Genomic DNA, 19,699 nt, shown 5'->3' with positions numbered 1-19,699 from the left:
TGCCCCTCTCAGTCTATATTTAGAGTTCAGCTTGGCCAAGTATGCTCACTTCTCAATATTGATCTGCTAAACAGAAAACAGCACATACACAGCTCATTTTTATTATATTGGAATTGATACTATCCCACCATGGAGAATGAAGGTTGTTACTGATGATCAGTATTTCACTAATGTTTTGGTTAGTGCCAAACCTCTTGGCTTTAGTGCTTGTCTAAACTGCATTTGCTATGCAGAAGAGTCATATCTACAACACTGTAGCTATGAGTAACCAGTTTGCTATGCAGAAGAGTCATATCTACAGTATTGCAGTCATGAGTATTTTAAAGTCATAGACCAGAAAAACCAGGGTCCTTCCCCCTTCTCCTATACACTTCATGAAATCAAGTGGGACAGTATTATGTGGTAGACTAATTTGTCTGGCATCCTTGGCTGTTCAAAGATTAAATGCTGATGAACTGGTGGTGAGCAGTGCTCCTTTGCTGACAGTTCTTATGATCACTTTTTTCTTGCTGACATTGCAGAAGGCAGTGTTACAGCACATCATACTGACAGGCAGCTAACAGGCAGAGGGACTGCAGCTCAACACCACAAATCCTTTCTGAAGCTGTCCCCATGTCTAAAATTTTGAATCTCTTTAAACTGCCTATAAACATATTTCTCTCTGAGGAAACAAAAGAGAATAAATCACCTGACTCATATTTCTCACCCTAAGCTGACATGTTCTACTGCTCAGAATTGCTCCCTTTCTGCAGGAGTCTCCTGAAGTCCTCCCTCCAAATAAGGATGTGCAAGCCAGGAGAAAAAAAAAAAAAAAATATCTGTGTGGCATCCATGCCCAAAAACTCCTGACACCAAAGTACTTGTAAGACAAGGACCCAGACCTCTCCAGCTGAAAAGGTCTGCAAACCCAAGGGATGTCTGCAGGGCTGCAGAAGAGCCACGTGGGTCACTGTGGGTGGCAGCTGCAGGGTACCAGGGAAAAGGGCAACCTCCTGCTTGGCCCCCTGCCAGGAGGCGCTGCAGAAACGCTGGACAGGAAGCCACCAAAAGTGCCTGGCAAAGGACACCAAATGCGACTATGCAGCAGCTGCAGGAGACACCAACAGGCTCAAGGGAACAGTTTTGCTCAAAAGGAATGTCTTTGGCCAGGCAAGTACAGGCACACAGCTTCACCTCATTCAAGAATCAGTTTTTGCTCTACTTGGATGACACATAGTCCATCATCAGTTTTCAGTTCAAGGTTTTGTGTAGTCCAAGTGATCAGTTTTGCAAGCCAAACAAGTTCTTATATAGTGGATTTTTGGGGAAAAAAAACAGGTTCAAGCAGAAGGTATAGTATTCATTGACCTTCTTGAATAGGTTCAGCTGTAATCAGAAACTGGGAGGGTAAAAAAAAAAAAAAAAACCACCACAACCACTCCACCCCAAACTCAACTTTCCCTTATCAGAGCAGGCCACAGTTTCCAGAGGCAGTGTTGTTTTCAATGCAATGTTTGCTTCATCTGGTGACAAACATTTTAAAATGTTTATTTAAACAAGCACTTTTACAGATCTTCAGGTTCAGAAGCTCCAGCTAGCCAGGTTTCAGTGCCTTTATTACATAACACCCCCCACCCTGCCCCCACTATTCCTAACTCAGTTCTCAGCTACTGGCAAATTTCACTCCTATAGAACCAGAAATTAAGGTTAGAAGAGTAGTTTTCAACATGATAAACACAGGGAAGCTGGAATGGTTCCTCTAAAATAAAGGACAACATGTTTTGCAGCACCAAAACTAGAAACCGTTTGACCATTAGAGAAGCAATGGCAAATCAAGATTAGGTGGTTGTGCAGAGCACATGCAAGTATAAGACCCCTTTGAAACACAGCAAAGGTGACTTGCACGGAGCATCTACTAACACACGGAGAATACCCAAGCAGGTGTTTGAACCAGCAAATAAACCCATCCCTTTCAACCTTTAGTTTTGCCAATGTTACAGTGTTTCATTAATGGAGTAATTGCTTTTACACAGAGAGCAGGCAGTGAGAAACATTTTTATTCCAAAAATTAAATATTCAATTTCAGAACACAAGAATCTTACTTTTATTTTACATGGAAGCAAGTATTTGTCATTCACTACTTGACAGTCAGTGGAAGTTACTGAACTTCATAGTCCCTGTCAGGATAAAGTTATACTTACATAGGGATTTCTTGCCTACCACTAGAGAGTTTTAAAAAGTTACTAAAATAATTTCACACAAACATGGTCATCTTCTCATATTCTTACCAGAGCACTTAGTCAATGACTTTACCTTTATATAAAGAATCCAATCTGACACAGCATTTGACTAGTTATCCACCCCATTTAATGTATCGGTTACTACATAATTGACTTGGAGCTAGTGGGGGGCTAATGCAGAGCATTACAATATATCCCTGCACCAAATGTTACATCAATCTATATACAATGTATATGAAACTAAGCAACAACATGCATTATATTTACAGACTATGTAACAAACCCGTGCACAACTGCAAACTGACTACAGAAGTTAAAAAATTCATTTAAAGGTTACAAATTTATTTGAATTATGAAAATTGAATCCCATTGAAAAGGGAATCTAAAAAAATTCCCCCACATCTGCTCTTTTATCACGACATTTACTTCTAGCCTTTGTCCGAGCCTTGAATGCTGCAGAGTTGTACAAGTGCTATAAAACAAAAAACAAAAAAAAGAATTACATAGTGTCATAAGGTTTATGCCTTTCAGAGACTTTTCATGTTACAAAACAAATGAAAATATCCTTTTATTAATCTTTGAAGTTAACTGGTAGGCCTTCTGAAATTTATAGTATATTATCTTTGCACCAAAGGCTCATCTGTGTGTGTGTATACATATATATACAGACAGATATTTAAAAGAAACTTGGCCTGTGTAAGAAGGCTGAACTAGGAGTAGTTCTGGAAGCCAGTCAGTCTTGAACATCCAGCAGGTATCATGTAGGTTACATTTACCCTCAGATTAAAGTTGACTGCACTGTTCCCCAAACTATATGCAGGTTTAATGCATTCACTATCAACAGACCAAGGCAAACCTCCTAGTGCGCACATCACATTGTTGAGTTTGGGACACTGTCTTTATAAAAACTCAAGTTTCCACAGCTTTCTGTAGGTCCCTCCCCAAAAAATATGTATCTCTCAGAAGAGACCAAGTTTCACATATGTGGAGCATGAATCTAGTACCCATCAGCAACCACATCAACCTTGAGACCCCTTGGAGAAAACACAGAAGCAGACACATGCCCAGTGGAAAATTTAAGGGTCCATAGATGCATATAAGTAAGCCTGGGTTTCATTCAGGACAATATGAGGCACTCTTAGAACTACAGTGTAACAATGACAGCTTCTGAAGTGCAGGAGTAATTAGAGTAGGAAGTAAAGAAAATTCATTTCAGTGCAACAACCTACCCTTTCAAAACGAGATATCTTCATGGTTTTAAGAGTTGCAGCATCCAGCATTACTGGTGGACCGAGCTCAAACACATTCCGAAGAAAGTCATTTGACTAAACAAGAAACGCACCAAATGATTAGCTTCCCTTCTAATTATCAAGTCTCTAAAGTTCACTACTGTAAAATATTAAGTATTCCAGTAAGAAATACTAAGATTTGTGTCAAATTGCTGCTATCTTTTGCAATTAAGTCAAGAACACTTCCTCCTTCAACCAGAGAAAAGCTAAAACAGCCACCTTGAAATGACAGACAGCTCCTCCTGCCTCCTTTGATATTTTTGTCCTAGAAAATGAGACACTCTTCTGTTCTACACAAAACCAGGCAGCTGAACAGACCTGTATGGTTTCACAACACACAAGTTTTAAAGTATCTGTCTGTGAAAGTAGTACTTGAAAAAACTGAAAAACCTGCTACATGTCTGAGCTGCCTTGGTCACACAGGAATTCATTAACACAGGACTGAAGATTTTAACCCCATGATTATCACAGCAATTTGGGAGCACATATTCCTAAACTACAGCTCCTGCTTCTGTTACATATGTAAACAGATGACTAGTAAACAAGCAGTTCCCAGAACAGAGATAAAGATTTATGCCTTCCCTTCTGGAATGCTGTCACCACTGGGCTGCAAGCTGTGTTCATTATTTTTGACTAAAACTTTGCCTTTCTTTTATAGGTTTGAACAGGAAGGGTGGAGGCATGCAGTTTCATAGCAGCCAGACAACTATACCACTCTGCTGAAAGAGAGCATAAGGATTCAGGAAAAACCCTGAAGCAAAAAACATATTCAGCCTAAATCTCTTACTTCTTGGAGAATTCGATTACTACGCTAGCACACCCAAGCACCAACTCAGAAGCAGCTTATCCAGACAGCTGTAGCTCACTGTAATTAATTTTTTAAGAGCTGTCTTTAACATCTCAAATACAAGGCTCATCACTAAGTTCTACTCAGGATTTTGTAATTCCATCAAAGAAGCCAGCCACAGAGGAACACAGTCTGAGCAAGTGTCAGAGCAGCTCACCTGCAAATGGTACTGCATCCCCGAGCCCAGAACCTCCTTGAAGGTCTCGTAAGTTTGTTTTTTAACCCAGCAGTCAATATACATGCGCTCAGGCCCAAACTTCACCATCTCTGTAGGGAAGTCACGCTCCTATGCAAAAGTCAAAGGAAACAACATGTATAATTTTAAATTAAACAGTCTTTTGTACTAGGAATTTTATACATCTTGGTGAACTTTATTCTGACTGACAAATTTGGCACATCAAAACCTTCCAAGTAACACAGTGTATGTATGCTAAAGATTGTATTTGTTCATAAAGCAGATGCACACCTACAGTCAAATCTCACGTAGAACTTTTAGCTAATATTCTTCATGATTACAAAGTTTTTAAAAAACAAACACTGAACTTTCATCTTTAAAATTACTTTAGGAATTGGACTTATCACCAGGAAAACCAGTTCCAAGTACAGAAGTCACCTTTACATCTGAATATAAACCTCATTTAGTCTCTACCTTACAGGTATTTGGGACAATGGAATGAAACAAGTGCTAATAGGTGACTCAGATCCTTCTACAGGCAGAATCCCAGAGGTGACTTCAAATTATGCCAATCCTTCTCCTTAGCTTCCACAATATTTAACTATTCCCAGTCTTCTATCAACATTCCTAAAAAAAGCTCTAGTCCACATATGTGATCTGACTACCAATTCTCACTTAAAATAGCTTTTTCCTGTTTCTTTCACTGAAACAGTAATTCTGTTTAATAATAAAATTGTTTTCACTGAATTGCACACTATATATTTTAAAGGTCTAGATTGTAACTAAGACAAAAGAATCACCTCAACAGCCCGCAGAACATCTCTGAAGACAGATCTCTGCTTTCTTTTATCCACTTTGGCCCGGTGCTTGTTTCCATCAGTAGCCAGAGCTCTTAGCTTCTCTGTTAGAAGGTCCATATCTTCATAAAAGAAATCCTAGGTTACCAGAAAAAAAAGGTTTTTAGATTTTAGTTTATTTGATGGCCTTAACCTTTTTCCCCACAGCTAGAAAATGGATCTCTTTAAATTTTGGGCGTGTAGATCTCTACAACCTCTTACTTTATTTAAAAAGACAGAGAGTGCTTCTGCAGTTCCATTTGCTGCATGGAAACCAGCAAGAACAAAGTCACAGCACCCAGTTTACCAGGAAGGGCACTAACAAAGTCTGTTTGGTCAGCCATGTAACCCATACAGCTCCATCAGTGTGCATGTACACCTGCCAAGCTGTTCTACTCTAACTCCAGCAATTCCAAGGGACTCAAACTGCTAAACAGATTTGCTGAACCACTCCTGCCAACAAACTCAGGGCACTTTCATGTTGTTATCACAAAATTCCTGCTTCTGGAGGCAAACTGTGAGACACCACTGGACTGAGAGTATGGAATATTTAGCTATAAGTCTTGTATGAAATGGGAAATTAGGAAGCTTTTTTTTAATGCTTAACAAAACACTAAGTAAACTGTGATAAACAGCTTTGTGTTTTTCACTGGAATTAATTAATATGTGCTTTACATATATTGAAATATTTTCTCCACTGCACTTAATTCAGCAGTAGTTCACCTGGACTAGTAAGAATGCATGCAAACTTATGTAAAAACAAGTTTTTGTGGCTTCTAGGTTTTTTTTTAATCTGAATGTTTTGTCATTTCAAGTGACTAGAGTGAGCTTACTGCAAGCTTTCTGACAGGAACTGGTCAAAGGCAAATACATCAAGTATTTTTAATTTGCACTGATTGTTAAGGATTCAATGAGAATAATCTGTAATGATTAAAGGGGCATTTCCTCAATGCAACAGCAGATATAGTGAAGTCTCATTTGTCAACATATTTTAACATTTTAGTTACTTGCAGTCAGCTTGACCAAATAAAGGATCAAGTTTTGCTTTCCATTTACTTTTTTTCCTTTCAAAGTTGACTTCCATAGCCAAGAGACTCAAATCCACACTGCTTGCATTTATACAGAAGCCTTAACATTGTTTCATATTATGCTGTGCTAGTGTGTCATGATTCCTGACTTAAGTGGAGTTATCCTTTCACTTTAGGCAGCATTCTGGCAAAGCGCAGCAGCCTTGATTGAGTTGGGAGCCCTTCAGGCAACTCTCCCAAACTGTGCCATGCGTAAGCAGAGGGAGGCTGTTTCCTTCAGTGCTGTCAAGAAAAAAGTCTGACAATTAATAAGGCATTTTGAAGAACGTAAATGCAACTTTAGCTGTGGAAAGCTAATATCAAGCAGTTTGCACCTAACCAAAGTCAAAAGCAAACTCCAAGAAATTTCACCAAATGAAGTATTACTGATATCTGTGTGAAATTTGTGCCAATTCTTTAAAAACCTCCCCCTTAAAATGACTGCCTAGTTCTTAACTCACTAAAATAGTCATGCTGCACAACCATCATGCAATACCAGTTATTCTTCTCAAGTTACCTAGGTAAAAATACTGAAAAAACAATACTTAAAGTCAACTTGTTTTCTACCGGATGATAGATTTTGGCTGAGAGCAGAATTGTGCAGGCTGTCAATTACTCAAACTTGTCTGCATAAGCATCTGATGAGTGATCCCACTACAGTAAACAATACTGTTTCATTCTGGAATCTCTCTCTTTTTAAAATTTTATTTGAAAAGCGGGTGTTGGATTTAGATTTAAATCTTGCATTCCATATTTCTAGTTGCTATTAAGTAGCATTTGATGCATTTTGTTATATTGGCCCTGTTTTGCAATATAGAAATGAAGTGTAAAAAATGATAGCTATGAATTATTGCTGTACCCACTTAAGACTGGGGCAGACTCACTAGAAGGAACATAAACCATGGAATTTTTTGGTACTTGTTGAGATCCAGGGTGGAGTGCAACACAGGTTTAAGTAATTTGTCTCATCATTATCCCAATGAAAGAAGGTTTAGCTGCAGACATCTACTTACAGCATCTGTTTCACGTGCCAGTTCAAACAGAAGTGCTAGTGTTTCTCCAGCAGCTATTCTCATGTTGAGATCATCACAAGACAGCAGGCTTGGAAGTTTATGCAAGTGCCTAAGGAGTAAATCATAGTCCATTAAGACCTAAATTTTACTGACACTGTTTCATTGCATATAGAGTCATTACAAATTCTGCTTTCCAAGAAAGATACTCACATTTCAATTTTCTTCTTCACTTCATTCATTGGACAAATGGTCAACAACAATGTCCATGCCAAAAGAGCACTGACGTGAAGCACAGTATTATGGGTACTTGACACACCATTAGTGTCTCTATCCCGCTGATAGGCCTTCATGAAGATGTTTTCCAGGCATTCCATAGTAGAGTAAAGCTCCTGTACAAGTGAAAAATACAATGGAAGTGGTTTAGGAGTCACACATTTTCATCCTGTCAGTTTATTGCATTTGAAAGGTATCACTCATCCTCACCGTAATGTCATCAGTCACGATGAAACAGCAAATCCCTAAGCAGGTTGCACACTGGACACAAAAGAAAAAAAAAGTGTCAGTATTTGACAATAATGTACAGTTTCAAAGTTGGGACCCTTGAAATTTAACATCTGGAGCAACAGAAACTTGAGATAAAAACCTGAACAGTCTAGAAGTCCCCAATTCTTAATTCACCTTCCTTTTAATACTTAGTTCCCAAATTCCCATCTACTCTCAGGATGCTTTTACAGCATTTGCTACTCACAAGCCTTCACCTTTCCATGTATTATTATTTTTAATAGCTTACAAAGCCCTTGAAAAAGCTCCATGTGGCACTGTTTTCACCCAATGATTTTAAATCTCACTAGGATTTACAAGCAGAAACTCTGCTGATAATTATATATTTATTAACAGCTGTGAGAAATAGTTTCTCCTTCTGATCTCTATTTCAATTAAATAGCATGGAAACTCTGTTCTTGAAAAGCTGCTCCTACAACTTTTCAACTTCTCCTGCAGATCTGTTTCCTATGCCCCATATTCTAGTCCAGTTTCTCTTACAAAGAATAAAGAGGAAACCATTTGAAAGTGATATTTGCACCAACCACACAGGACTCAAAACTACATTTGAACAGGACAAACTTCAGTAGCTTTTGTTTGTAGAAATAACTATTGTTGAACTAATACCACCTCCTTTTTGCAGCTGACAGTATTTGCTGTGCCATAGCTTGACTAAGAGTAGCCAGCCACATAACGATGAAGGAAAGGTAGAAAATGTTAGCTGAATCTCTGAAGTTTAAGCAAAAGTAAAACTTCTGGCAAGTGCTTTGGACAATCTTTCCTCACTATTTCATGCATACTGCTGATGTATAGGTGAGATGACCAGGCAAAAGTAACTTAAAAATACATTTGGTAGAATGGCTGCATTGTTTATGTAGTTTCCAGATGTGCTATATGTGATTTTACCAAAAATAAATGTAAATGCTTAAGCAACATTCCTGTGCTGTTTAAGAATAAAATTAAATTTCAAGAATAAAATAAAATTAATACAGGAAGGACATATCACTCAGTAGGAAAATGTTTCCTAGGACCCCGACATCAGTCCCCAGAAGTAAGGAAGCTTCAATACAGTGAGTTCAGATACTTGACAAAGCAGTACATGTAACAGCTGAAGAAGACAATCATGTTCAGCTTTCAGGTGGAACTTTTTAAGCCAGTGAAAACTGCTATGCATCATTGAGGGTGCATGTCAACATTATGAGTACACACTAGCATGGTAACCTTTCGTCCTGGATTACACAACAGTGAGCTGGCCAGAAGCAGCCCTCTGTCCCTGGCTGGCAAACAAACATGTCATACTTACAGCCTGTCTGGCCTGGATACTGGCTGTTCCATCACAGACAATCTTCTTCAGAACTGGACCAAGGGTCTTAAAAATCTCCTCGCTTTCAATTCCTGACCCCATCTGCACACACAGCAGACAAGCCAGCCCAGCAGCTGCACACTGTTCATCGCTCTTACCTACGGATTAATAAACACAGTGATGAGCAACCACCTTTTGCCCTGCCTGCTTCCTTTAATCTTTTAAAGATAATAGTCTGAAAGCATGTAAGTGGAAATTCAGAAACCAAGAGATAGAAGATAATTTCAGTTAATTTTCTAGGACAGTTAAAGTGTGACACCTGCATTTACAAAGTAACGTTACCTAAATTATTAAGCACTCTGTAAAGTACTAGATCTTAATTTCTTTTAAACAATGTGCTATTTCATAGGGATTATTGCTAATAGCATGCATGTTAATTACCTTTTTTTATGCAGCGCTCAATGCTATCAGTTAGGGTCATTCTCCTCTCCATGATAAATTCATATAGTATTTTAGAAGAAAATGCACTTTTCAGACTTTCAAGGGCTGCTTGTCTTGTCTTTGCACTGTTAGAAGAGAAAAGGAAGACCTGAAATCAGCACATATCAGCTAAACCCCACCCTTGCTTTATGGTGATTTATATTTGCCTACACCCAGTAGTAAGAGTAATCCACAGAAGTACTATGAAGAAATGAAATGCTCTGAATTGCCTTCTTACTCATGGACAGCAAAATTTTGTTTGGAGACAGAGTTCACAGCAGTATTGCTGGCCAGAAAGAAAGTCACTCTACTTCCATATATTAGGAAAGGAAAGCCTAACCCATCCTAAAAAACCAGTATAACAAAAAAGGGTTTTTTTAGATCCAGAAGTCCTCCCCAGAATAAAAATCTCAGTATTTTCCTTATTAAATCAAGCAAGAAAACAGTGTACGAATGTGTTTCTTCAAAGCAGACTATACCTCTTGTCCAATGTAAGATCAATAAATCCCTTCAACTTGTATTCTAAGTCTTCTTGAGTAGCTTCTTCATCAACTTCGGGCCCTAATCCAGAAGAAATAATTTAGTCACACTGATACACATTTCATTAGCAGACAGTAGTTCCAACACAATGCTTTTAACATTAATAAGGAAGCAGTCTAATATAGACAACACCTTCAAAATTGTTCAGTATCAGAGCAGCATAATGGTGTTAAACCTACTACATCAGACTGTGCCCTAAAATACTCCCATAAAAACTGGCCTATTGATACATTTGTGCAGCTCCTAGATCTGCTGCTTACACATGCCAGGAATGAATGAGGGAGCGAACCAGGTCTTGCATAAATGTTCTCCATCTGATGACCATCAGCCAATCCTGTCAACACATTGCCATCCAGTCCACTACATCTAGCCCTGGAGTACTGTGAGGTGCTCACAGCTGATGCAGTGAGTCAAAGCAGCCTGTCCCACAGAGCATCAATTCAGACACCTCTGCAACAGAGCTCAGTTAAGAGCAGCATGTACCCAAAGATGGCTCCCTGCTTATCCCCCTGCTTCAGGCTTCCAGGTCCCCTCCTCTCAACAAACGACATTATAGTTGTCCAGGTTGCAAAGATGGGAAAGCAGACAACGCACAAATCTAGCTCAAAACAGGCAAATGTGACTCTTCCCATCTTAAACTCTTCTGCAGTTCTTACTGCTTCAACTACCTCTTATAAAAATCCATGTCATACAACTCATCTTAAAATTTTTATTGTCTCTATAGCAGTACTCTGTATCTTATTGTCTCTATATCTATATTCTATTCTAGTAGAATAGAGCCTGATAGTTTCACAAGGCTCATGAAACCTGGAGTATATATTTATGTATATATAAACCAAACAAACAAAATGGCCACTGGATTAGCCATCACAGTGTTACTATAATGTCATTATTTCATTATTGCTACTTCCAGTCTTCTACTTAAAACTACTAAATCAGCTCAGGTTTTGTGTTTTTAAAAGATGAACAGATATAAATAAAAGAATTTACCATCCTCAGTGAAGCTAGCAGGATCACTGAAGCCACTGCAGTGGCTCATGGTTTCAATTGAAGCATCTTCATCACTAAAAGGCTGCACGTTTCTGGGCTGACCACCTTAAGCAAAGATGAATACAACAGTTTGGTCAGTTCTCTCATACAGAAAAGGAAGATCTGAGCACCAAAAGTAGAACTGATCCCTCTCAGAGCAGATTTGCTTTCCCTGACCCAACCACAGAAAGAACATTTCCATCTGCTGGTTCCTTTACTCCACCTACTCTCAAGACTGTCAGTTCTGTTCTGGAAGATCATTTGTGAGCAGCGAGGAAGGGCTCACCTAGTACTGGTCCAGTTCCTACCCTAGAAATTGGATGAATTCCTACTGGAAAATTAGGATCTTTCTACAACTTCATGTTAATGCAGTTTTCTGTGACTATGCTTTAAAAATACGTTAATTTAACTGTTAGAATGAGTGCTTTAAAAAAACTGCCATGCAGTCTTTATTTTTTAATTTTGAGGAACTTCAAGACAGTGTAAGTCAAACCTTTGGGCAAACATACATCACCCAGTTCAATGCAGGATATATGGGATTAGATGGAGTATGTGCAGGATCAGCTATGTCTAATTTTTTTACTACTGAACTACATTTACATCAAATGCTTCAAAGGGGGACAGAAGTTTTTCCCTCTCAGGACGAAGAAGGCCTTGCTGCAGCAGCTTTCAGACTTTTTGATGAAAATAGTCTTTTTACCAGTGTTCACCTTACTTCTCCAACACTTCCGAAAGCATCATTTGCACAACTCTGAATTCTGTTCTTTCACCTATATTTTTTTCTAAATTATTTAGAAGCCTGCACACAGGGCTTACCAGCTTCAAGCAGGCTCCCTGACTACCAAGACCCCAAAAAACTATTTTTATCTAGGCAGAATCACCTTTCAGCTGGATCAGCGCCCAAATACTTTCCAATTATGTTAGTCACACTCCGGAAGTTTTGCTACTTTTAGCTGTATCCACTTGTATCGTTAACCACAACCCAAAAAAACCCCACCAGACAATGCACGAGCGAACAAACTTGGAGGCCCGTAGCTCTCACATGGCCACCCACCGTCGTGCTGCTATCAAACAGGGATACAACAGAAGTGGCAAGAACAACAAGCCCCTCACAAACTAAAATACGAGCAGTTGCAGAAACACTCTACAAATTGCTCACTTCCTGAAAATTGGTATTAGAAACAAACGCTGCACACAGCTATGCTAGCTTGGAGGGCAACTTCTCACCAACCCACAAAATCTCCGTTCTGTCCCAAGCATGAACACCTCAGACACGCACATTCTGCATTTGTTTATTTTATAATATCCTATTTCAGGCTAGAAAAAGGATTTTTTTCTATAAAGACACAGCAGCCTTTCAGGCACGACACGGCGGCACCCAGCCGGCGGACCCGCGGCCGAGCCGCCGCTGCCCCGGGCCGCTCCCGCCGCCGCCGCCAGCGCGGCCGCGCCCGCCGGCCCCGGCTCCTCGGCGCATGCGCGCAGCGGCGTGAGGAGGCGGTTTCAGGGACGGCTCCTGTCACCCGCCCGGCCCGGCCAGCGAGAGCCCCGCGGCCGCGCCCGCCCGTCCTGCTGCCCACCCACCGCCCCGGGGAGGCGGGGCACCGCCGGACAGCGCGGCCCTGTTCCCGCGGCCACGGGAAACGCCGTCTGCACCGCGCGCTCCTTCCCGCCGGCCCGGCCGCACTCACCGGCTCCGCGCTGGTGGTTGCTCCCCCGCTTCTTAGGCTTGGGCATGGTCGCAGCGGCGCTCGGCTCGGCTCCCGCGGCCCCTCTCCGGGTCTCGGTCTCCCTGCTCCCCCCCGCCCGGGAATCAGCGACAATCACCCGATAGAAGAGCAGGAGCGCTTTTTACTCCAACGCCTCTGCGAGGCTGACTTCTCGGGCCGGGGCAGCGGGGGTGATTGGCGAGAGCAGGCGGAGGGCGAACCGGCGGCAAAGGCAGAAATCCCCGTGGAGGCCCGTGAGCGGAGTCGATGCATCTTTCTCCTCTCAGACACCCGGGGCTAAAGGCGCGGAGGGGGCGCCGGAGCCGCTTTTATAGTCCCACCGTGCTGCGGGGGCGGAGCTCCGCGCCGCTGCAGCCAATGGCCGGGCGTTGCGACGGTGGGCCGCCGACTCAGCGGCGCGAGCTCGTGACGCGCGAACGCCGCTGCCCAGTGGCGGGGCTAGGACGTCAGCGGCGCCTCGCGCGTCGCGCCGCGGTGCACGCCGGGAGCGGCGGCCCCGGCGCCAGCCCCAGCCCAAGGGCGGTGCTGGGGGCGCGTGAGGCCGCGCGGGGCGGCGGACAAAGCGCGCCCGCCGTGCCCGGGCGCTCCCTCCGTGCCCCTCCGTGTCTGTCCCTCCGTGCCGGCGGGGCTCGGCTTCCGGCCCGCGCCATGTGCGCCGCTGGCTGTGGGAAGGGCAGGCTCGGCTGGGCCGTGTGCAGCATTGTGGGTGTGCGGTGCCGCCGCCGGCACTGCTCGACGTGTAGGCGGGGAATGCCGGAAGGGTTCACAGAATCACACAACGGTGTGGCTTGGAAGGGGCCTCTGGTGATCCTCCAGTCCAACCCCCTGCCAAGGCAGGGTCACCTGGAACAGGTGGCACAGGAACGTGTCCGGGGGCGTTTGAATGTCCCCAGAAGGGAGAATCCACAATCTCCCTCCGTGGGCAGCCTGTGCCAGTGCTCTGCCACTGTAAAGTTCTTCCTCATGTTGAGGGGGAACTTCTTGTGTGTCGGTGCATGGTCCCTGCTCATCATCCTGTCACTGGGCACCTCTGGAAAGAGTTTGACATAATGCTCTTGGCACCCACCTTTGAGATACTGACATGTGTTAGTGCGATCCCCTCACAGTGGTCTCTAGACTAAACAGGCCCAGCTGCTGCAGTCTCTCATAAAAGAGATGCTCCACACCCCAAATGGTCTCTGTGGGCCTCCACTGGACCCTCTGCAGTAGCTCCTTTCTTGTACTGAGGAGCCCAGAACCACAATGTGGTTTCTCACTTAAAAACAGATGTGCTGGATAGATGCCTTACTCCTTCATAGCAGGTTTTCTTCCAATGCAGAGAAGAGTTTTGTCAATTATATCTTCCAATGTAGAGACTTACATTTTTTAATCCAAATTTTTTTTTATGTTCTTTGCTAAACATCAAATAAATAAATTAATTAATCGGAATGCAATAGCCTTGCTGTCCACCAAACGGAGATTGGTTTATGTTTCTGAGCTCTGAATGTTTGCAAGTGTTCACTGATAGGCCATATCAGATCTGCAGTGTTTGAGGAAGGGAAGGCAGTTTTGCAGAACTTGCTGAAAGGTTACATAAGGCACAGTTGTGATTACACTGTTTAAATTCTGTTGTGTACAAAACGTATTCACACTGACTTCCAGAAAGGCACACTTCCATAACAATTACCTGTATATGCCACATGAAAAACAAAGGAGTTAGTGACCTTAGTGACCCATTTGTGCATGCTGGGTCAGGAAATGCTGGAAGTGTCTGTTTCTAGTAAATGGCAGCTGGCTGTACCTGAGCCCAATGTTTTCCATCGCTGTGCAGTGTGAGACTCCTGGTGAACAATTCCCTGGGCGTGGGAAGTTCAAATCCCTGGAAAGGCTTAAGTCAGATCTTTTAGCATCCCGTTTAAGAAGAGCAGACACAGACGTCACTATGTACTGCATCTGTACAGGACAGCACCTTAATGTCTCAAGGGCACTACTTTTTCTCCCTCAGGATGAAATGTTAGAGCAAAGGACAGCTTTACAGGTAAGTTGGCAAAGGAATAGCAATTAAATGCAGAAGGCAAAGCTGCTCTTGGGTACGCAAGGCATTATTAGAACAAGGGAGCAGCGCTGGGCACACTACAACACCCAATAGGGGCCAAGCAAGTACGGTGGGAGTATTTGAGCTTTGAGATGCCAACACCACTCGAGTGAGAGCAGCCGTGTCCTGGCAATTTCCTGTATGTTGTATGTTCTCGTAATATGCAGATTGATTTTGGGGTGCAGGCTGACTGGCCTCAACAGAATTGAAATTTCTGCCATCCAGCTTATAGCCCTGTCTCACAACTGCTGTCTGAGGCTGCCAGCAAGGATTTAGTTTAATGCTGAAATCCTGGCAGGTGTGACAGTCTGAATAATATGCCGAACTGTGCATGTCTGTGTGGCAGCTCAGATCAACAACAGTGCTACCTCACAGTGGAGTTGGAAGAGTTAAGTGTTGTAGCCTTTGTATACTTGAAGATGGTCCTGCCAGGAGAGGTGTAGCTAGTGTCCTGGAGAGAGAGAGGAGAGAATGCTGCAGTTGAGGTGGGAAAATCAACAGCTAAAATATGAAATGCTAGTGCAGATTTAGACAACTAGAATAAAATACAAAAGGTGACAACTTGTGACTCCTTTGGGTTTGTGGTCATTTTGCATCTGCTTGGGCTGTTGAAATATGATGTCTTCAGGTTACTGAGATTCCCTGATTATTTGACTAAGAGTTAAGTGAGGCCACATAAGAGGAGTTGTGTATCACTGCTTAGTTTTGCTGTCTGTCTGTGACAGAACAGACTCTTTGTCTTGATTGCTGACTTCTTGCTCACTCTCCTGATTTATCCTATTGGCAGGAATGCATGGCGCCAGTAGGCTGGCTCAAGGCAGCTTTCTAACAAAAATCTTTGGCTAAAAGGAGAGTCACATGGTGTCTGCAATCCATGTTCCTATTGTCTGGCTTGTGCTAGAGCTACTGGTGTCAGGAGTGTCACAGTCCCAGTGGCACCAGTGATACCAGTGGTAGGTGAGAGGTGACATCCTTTGGAGAAAAGTGTTTCATGGAGTAGCAAGGCAAGCTGGGAGTGGAGGGTGACAGTAAGGCATGCATGACAGTGGCTTTACTAGCAAGTGCCATAGCACCCAAACAAGAATAGCAAAGCAATTCTGGTGGTGGCTAGAAGTTCAGCCAAGAGTACAGATCACCAGTAACCATCCCAGTGAACACAGTGACAAGGAGATCTGAGATCAAGCAGAAAAGCCAAGCCAGTGAGTCAGGGTCAGAATGAGGTTCAATGACAATAACCAGGACCAACCCACCACCAGTCTGGTCATCATTAGACAAGCCCACAGTGATGGGAGGGATCCTAGATCATCTCAGCTGGGTCAAGGTCTGGATCAGTGTGTGTGGCCAGACACAGTCATACCTGTAACATAGCTGAGGCAAGGACTGAGGGAGAGTGCTTCAATGTAGGCACAGCTCTTGAGCAAAGTAGGTGGCCCTCAATTCTTGTAGCTCTTTTTCACACAGCACTCTAATCCAAGGTCACTCAGCTGCACCACGACAGAGCTGCCTTTGAGCACAGGCAGCTTAATGCTGACTAGGGCCCCAAGAAAAGGTCTAATTAAGAACTTCACCCCAGCTGAGGGACATACATATGTGACTGACTCAGTTTATGTAGCTTAGTATTTGTGTGCCAGAGTTTATTTTGAAGACATGTAAACCATCATAATTTATGACCAGCTGGAGGCATGGCCAGGCATACTGTCTATACACTATGAAATGTTGTAAAGAATTCAGAATTGAGGGAATCATATGGATCCTTGATTCATATGGGTGTATTTTCCTCCTCTTTTGACACTATGCTCCTGTTATCTTGGCATACAAAATTCTTTGGATTTTCTTTTTCCTTTCTGCTGGGCCTTAAGACATGACTGTCTTTGAATTCAGAAGAGGATCCCAAGCTCATCCAAACCTGGAAAATGAGCCCTTCTAAGGCATTCCCTGAACAAATATTGCAAAATGCTTGTGGTTTTAGTGACCTACTAGGATTGACAGGCCTTCAGAGTGTGTGCCTCGAAGCAGTGCTGTGGTCCTCTCTCTGGAACACTTAATGCTACAAATGCTGTCAGCACTGACATGTAGTCACACTGCTGAAAATAAATTGCCTATGATAAATTACTGCCGCAGCCCCCTCAATTCTGGCTACAGTTGCTACAGTGAAACACTTGCTTGGGGGCTGACTTGACTGCAGGCAGAAGGAACTCATTCACCTCCTTTGCATGGGTAGGGTGCCCAGTCTTGTGTCTCGGGAGAAAAACTAAGACTTAGAAGGGAAAGCTCATGTCAGGTCTTCACTGGGAAGGTGCTCAGATGAATGCATGTACTTCCAGGTGTACATGCAAGACGTATCTGATCAATTCTCACAGAACTCCTCTTATTTCTGATATAGGGATTGCAAGTGACGTGAATTTTTAGCATGCAGCAGTAGCCAAGAGGTGCAGCTTTTTTCCCTTTGAATGCTGGAACACATATTGGAGGGTTAAGCAGCTCCTGATATAATACTTCAGGAGTATTACACTGTAGCAAAAAATACAAACCACCTGTGTTGGAGGTCCTTTCAGATTTACATTACTTACCTCTTGTCTTGCTTATATTTGGAAGCCTGACCAGTTGTGGTCCAAGCACATCCAAGAACCCCAAGAATAAAATAAATGTGGCAGCAGGCTCACTACTAGAGTTACTATTATTAGTTGCTGAGGGAGTTTTGATCTTAGCTGATGGATTAACTTCAGACTCTGAGGGAAGCTCGTGATGTCTATAGGTGGCTGAAGTCCAAAGCTGCAAGATGCAGGCACACAGTTTGTGGTGATTGGGAGTGGGGCTGCTGCCCAGCCCCATCCCCAATGGGCACAGCTGTGAAAAGCAGGTGAGCAGCACTGACAGCCATGAGCCATGGAGTGCCCAGGGGCACTGACCAACCACCAAAGGGAGCAGAGGGCACACAGGTGCAGTGCATGAACATGAGGGTATAAAAGGTTGGGCTAAAGAACAAGGAGGGCATCTGCTTGAAGCCTTCTGAAGTGGTGCTGCTCTGTATGGGCTGATGCTTAGAGCCTTCTGAAATTGTATGGTGTTACTCTGTGTATTGTGCTTCTCAACTGCAACATATGCTGTGATAGTAAGATGGCACAAAATCAGCTCATCCTTTTTTCCCTAATTTCAGCAGTACTGTGTGTATGGACACACAGAAGACATTTTGAAGGGAAAAGAAAACAGTCAGGAATGAAGTTCAGTTATTTATGATGAGCAGATGGATTTAAAAAGTCTGCCTGCTGAGACAGAGGCATGACTCTGCAAATCAGGTAAGTGCTTAGTGGTCACAGATAAATCCTCTCTCCACAGCCTTGGTAATATCCATACTATATGTATGGTGATAGAGATATATTGCACTCAAATTTACAATCCTTTTTAATTTAACAATTTCTGCAATAGGGTATGTGTATTCTTTATGAAACACTGGGTATTTATACAGCTGAGCACATCCTCAGTGGCACACTATCCTTTCTTTCCTGGCAGAGGGTTTTTAGCTGCCTTCATAATCCTGATATTTTGTCTCTTTTTATCTAGGTTATACTGATACCTCCATTTTCTGAGGCTCCATAGATATGATTTATTCATGCTAAGCTTTCTTGGACCTCAGTAAGAATTTTTCCCAGTAAGTCATGAAGAAACAATGCATACTTAGGCTCTCTGGTACATATGCTGTTATTATTTTCATGTCTAAATTTGGTTACCTGAACTTTGACTGTCACTGCTAATAGCAACTGACCATAAACATTATCCTTAACAGTGTTACAGAGTAACTGTGACCCCATGGAAAAAGAAAGATAAGACTGACAAATATAAAGCCCTTGCAAACATTTTGCAACAGCTAAGATTTTGTTGGAATAAGGATTACCACATTTTTTTCAACAGAAAACGTACATGACTCTATGTTTGTCTCTAGCTTATTGTTTCTTGTGGGGCAAGCTGTAAAAAACAAGTGACTTTGAATAATGAATGCAATTGCTGCTGTAAAACTGTTGTAAGGTTGTGTATTTCACGACTCTTAAGGCCTTGTGTGTTGTCAGTTTGTGTCTTGCTTCACTTGGTTCTCTGTCTTTTGCAAAACTTTGTTTCCTAATATCAACCACTAAATTCATGCTAAGAATTACCCAGGAAAACCAGCTACCTTCTGCTATTCTGAAATGAAATATATATGTAGTTTTAGACACAGGCTCAGGTTTAAACATAAATTTCAAAATTATTCCTTCCAAGTTATTTAATATACCAGGGTTGCACAGAATGAGGGGACTGTGACTCAGCTGTTCTGCAGCATGCAATACAATAATCAGGGGTGTGCATCTTGTTTCTTTTAGCACACATTACTATTGCATTACCATGCTGCTGCCCCAACTGGTTAGCCAATATCAGTGTAGGAGAATCTGATATTTCTCTGATTCTGCCACATTGTTAATTGTCAATGTGCAGAGAGGGTCATTCCATTGGAAACCAGGAAGAATCAAATAACAGGAGACAATGCTTCAGTCTCATTTCTACCAACGCACCTGCCCAAATCCTTCT

The 19,699-nt window shown here is 42.5% G+C and overlaps 1 protein-coding gene and 1 long non-coding RNA gene across 2 annotated transcripts; one reads left to right on the top strand and one right to left on the bottom strand.

Moving 5' to 3' along the window:
- Positions 1 to 2,015: 2,015 nt before the first annotated feature.
- On the bottom strand, positions 2,016 to 13,335 carry IFRD1 (interferon related developmental regulator 1). The gene is made up of 12 exons (XM_058805379.1): positions 13,030 to 13,335; positions 11,300 to 11,404; positions 10,249 to 10,330; positions 9,731 to 9,855; positions 9,290 to 9,447; positions 7,930 to 7,980; positions 7,657 to 7,835; positions 7,447 to 7,555; positions 5,331 to 5,465; positions 4,513 to 4,641; positions 3,449 to 3,544; positions 2,016 to 2,691 (listed from the first exon to the last, which is right to left on the bottom strand). The coding sequence occupies exons 1-12, from the start codon at positions 13,073 to 13,075 to the stop codon at positions 2,602 to 2,604; spliced, it is 1,305 nt and encodes a 434-aa protein (XP_058661362.1). The 5' UTR covers positions 13,076 to 13,335; the 3' UTR covers positions 2,016 to 2,601.
- A 4,815-nt stretch (positions 13,336 to 18,150) lies between these two features.
- LOC131558270 (uncharacterized) lies at positions 18,151 to 19,334 on the top strand. The gene is made up of 3 exons (XR_009274795.1): positions 18,151 to 18,201; positions 18,300 to 18,438; positions 18,704 to 19,334. It is a non-coding gene; the product is annotated as an uncharacterized LOC131558270 (long non-coding RNA).
- The last annotated feature ends 365 nt before the right edge of the window (positions 19,335 to 19,699 follow it).

The sequence above is a fragment of the Ammospiza caudacuta genome, chromosome 5 (genome assembly GCF_027887145.1).
Source record: "Ammospiza caudacuta isolate bAmmCau1 chromosome 5, bAmmCau1.pri, whole genome shotgun sequence".
NCBI classification, from domain to species: domain Eukaryota; kingdom Metazoa; phylum Chordata; class Aves; order Passeriformes; family Passerellidae; genus Ammospiza; species Ammospiza caudacuta.
This window is presented reverse-complemented; position numbering and strand designations above follow the sequence as displayed.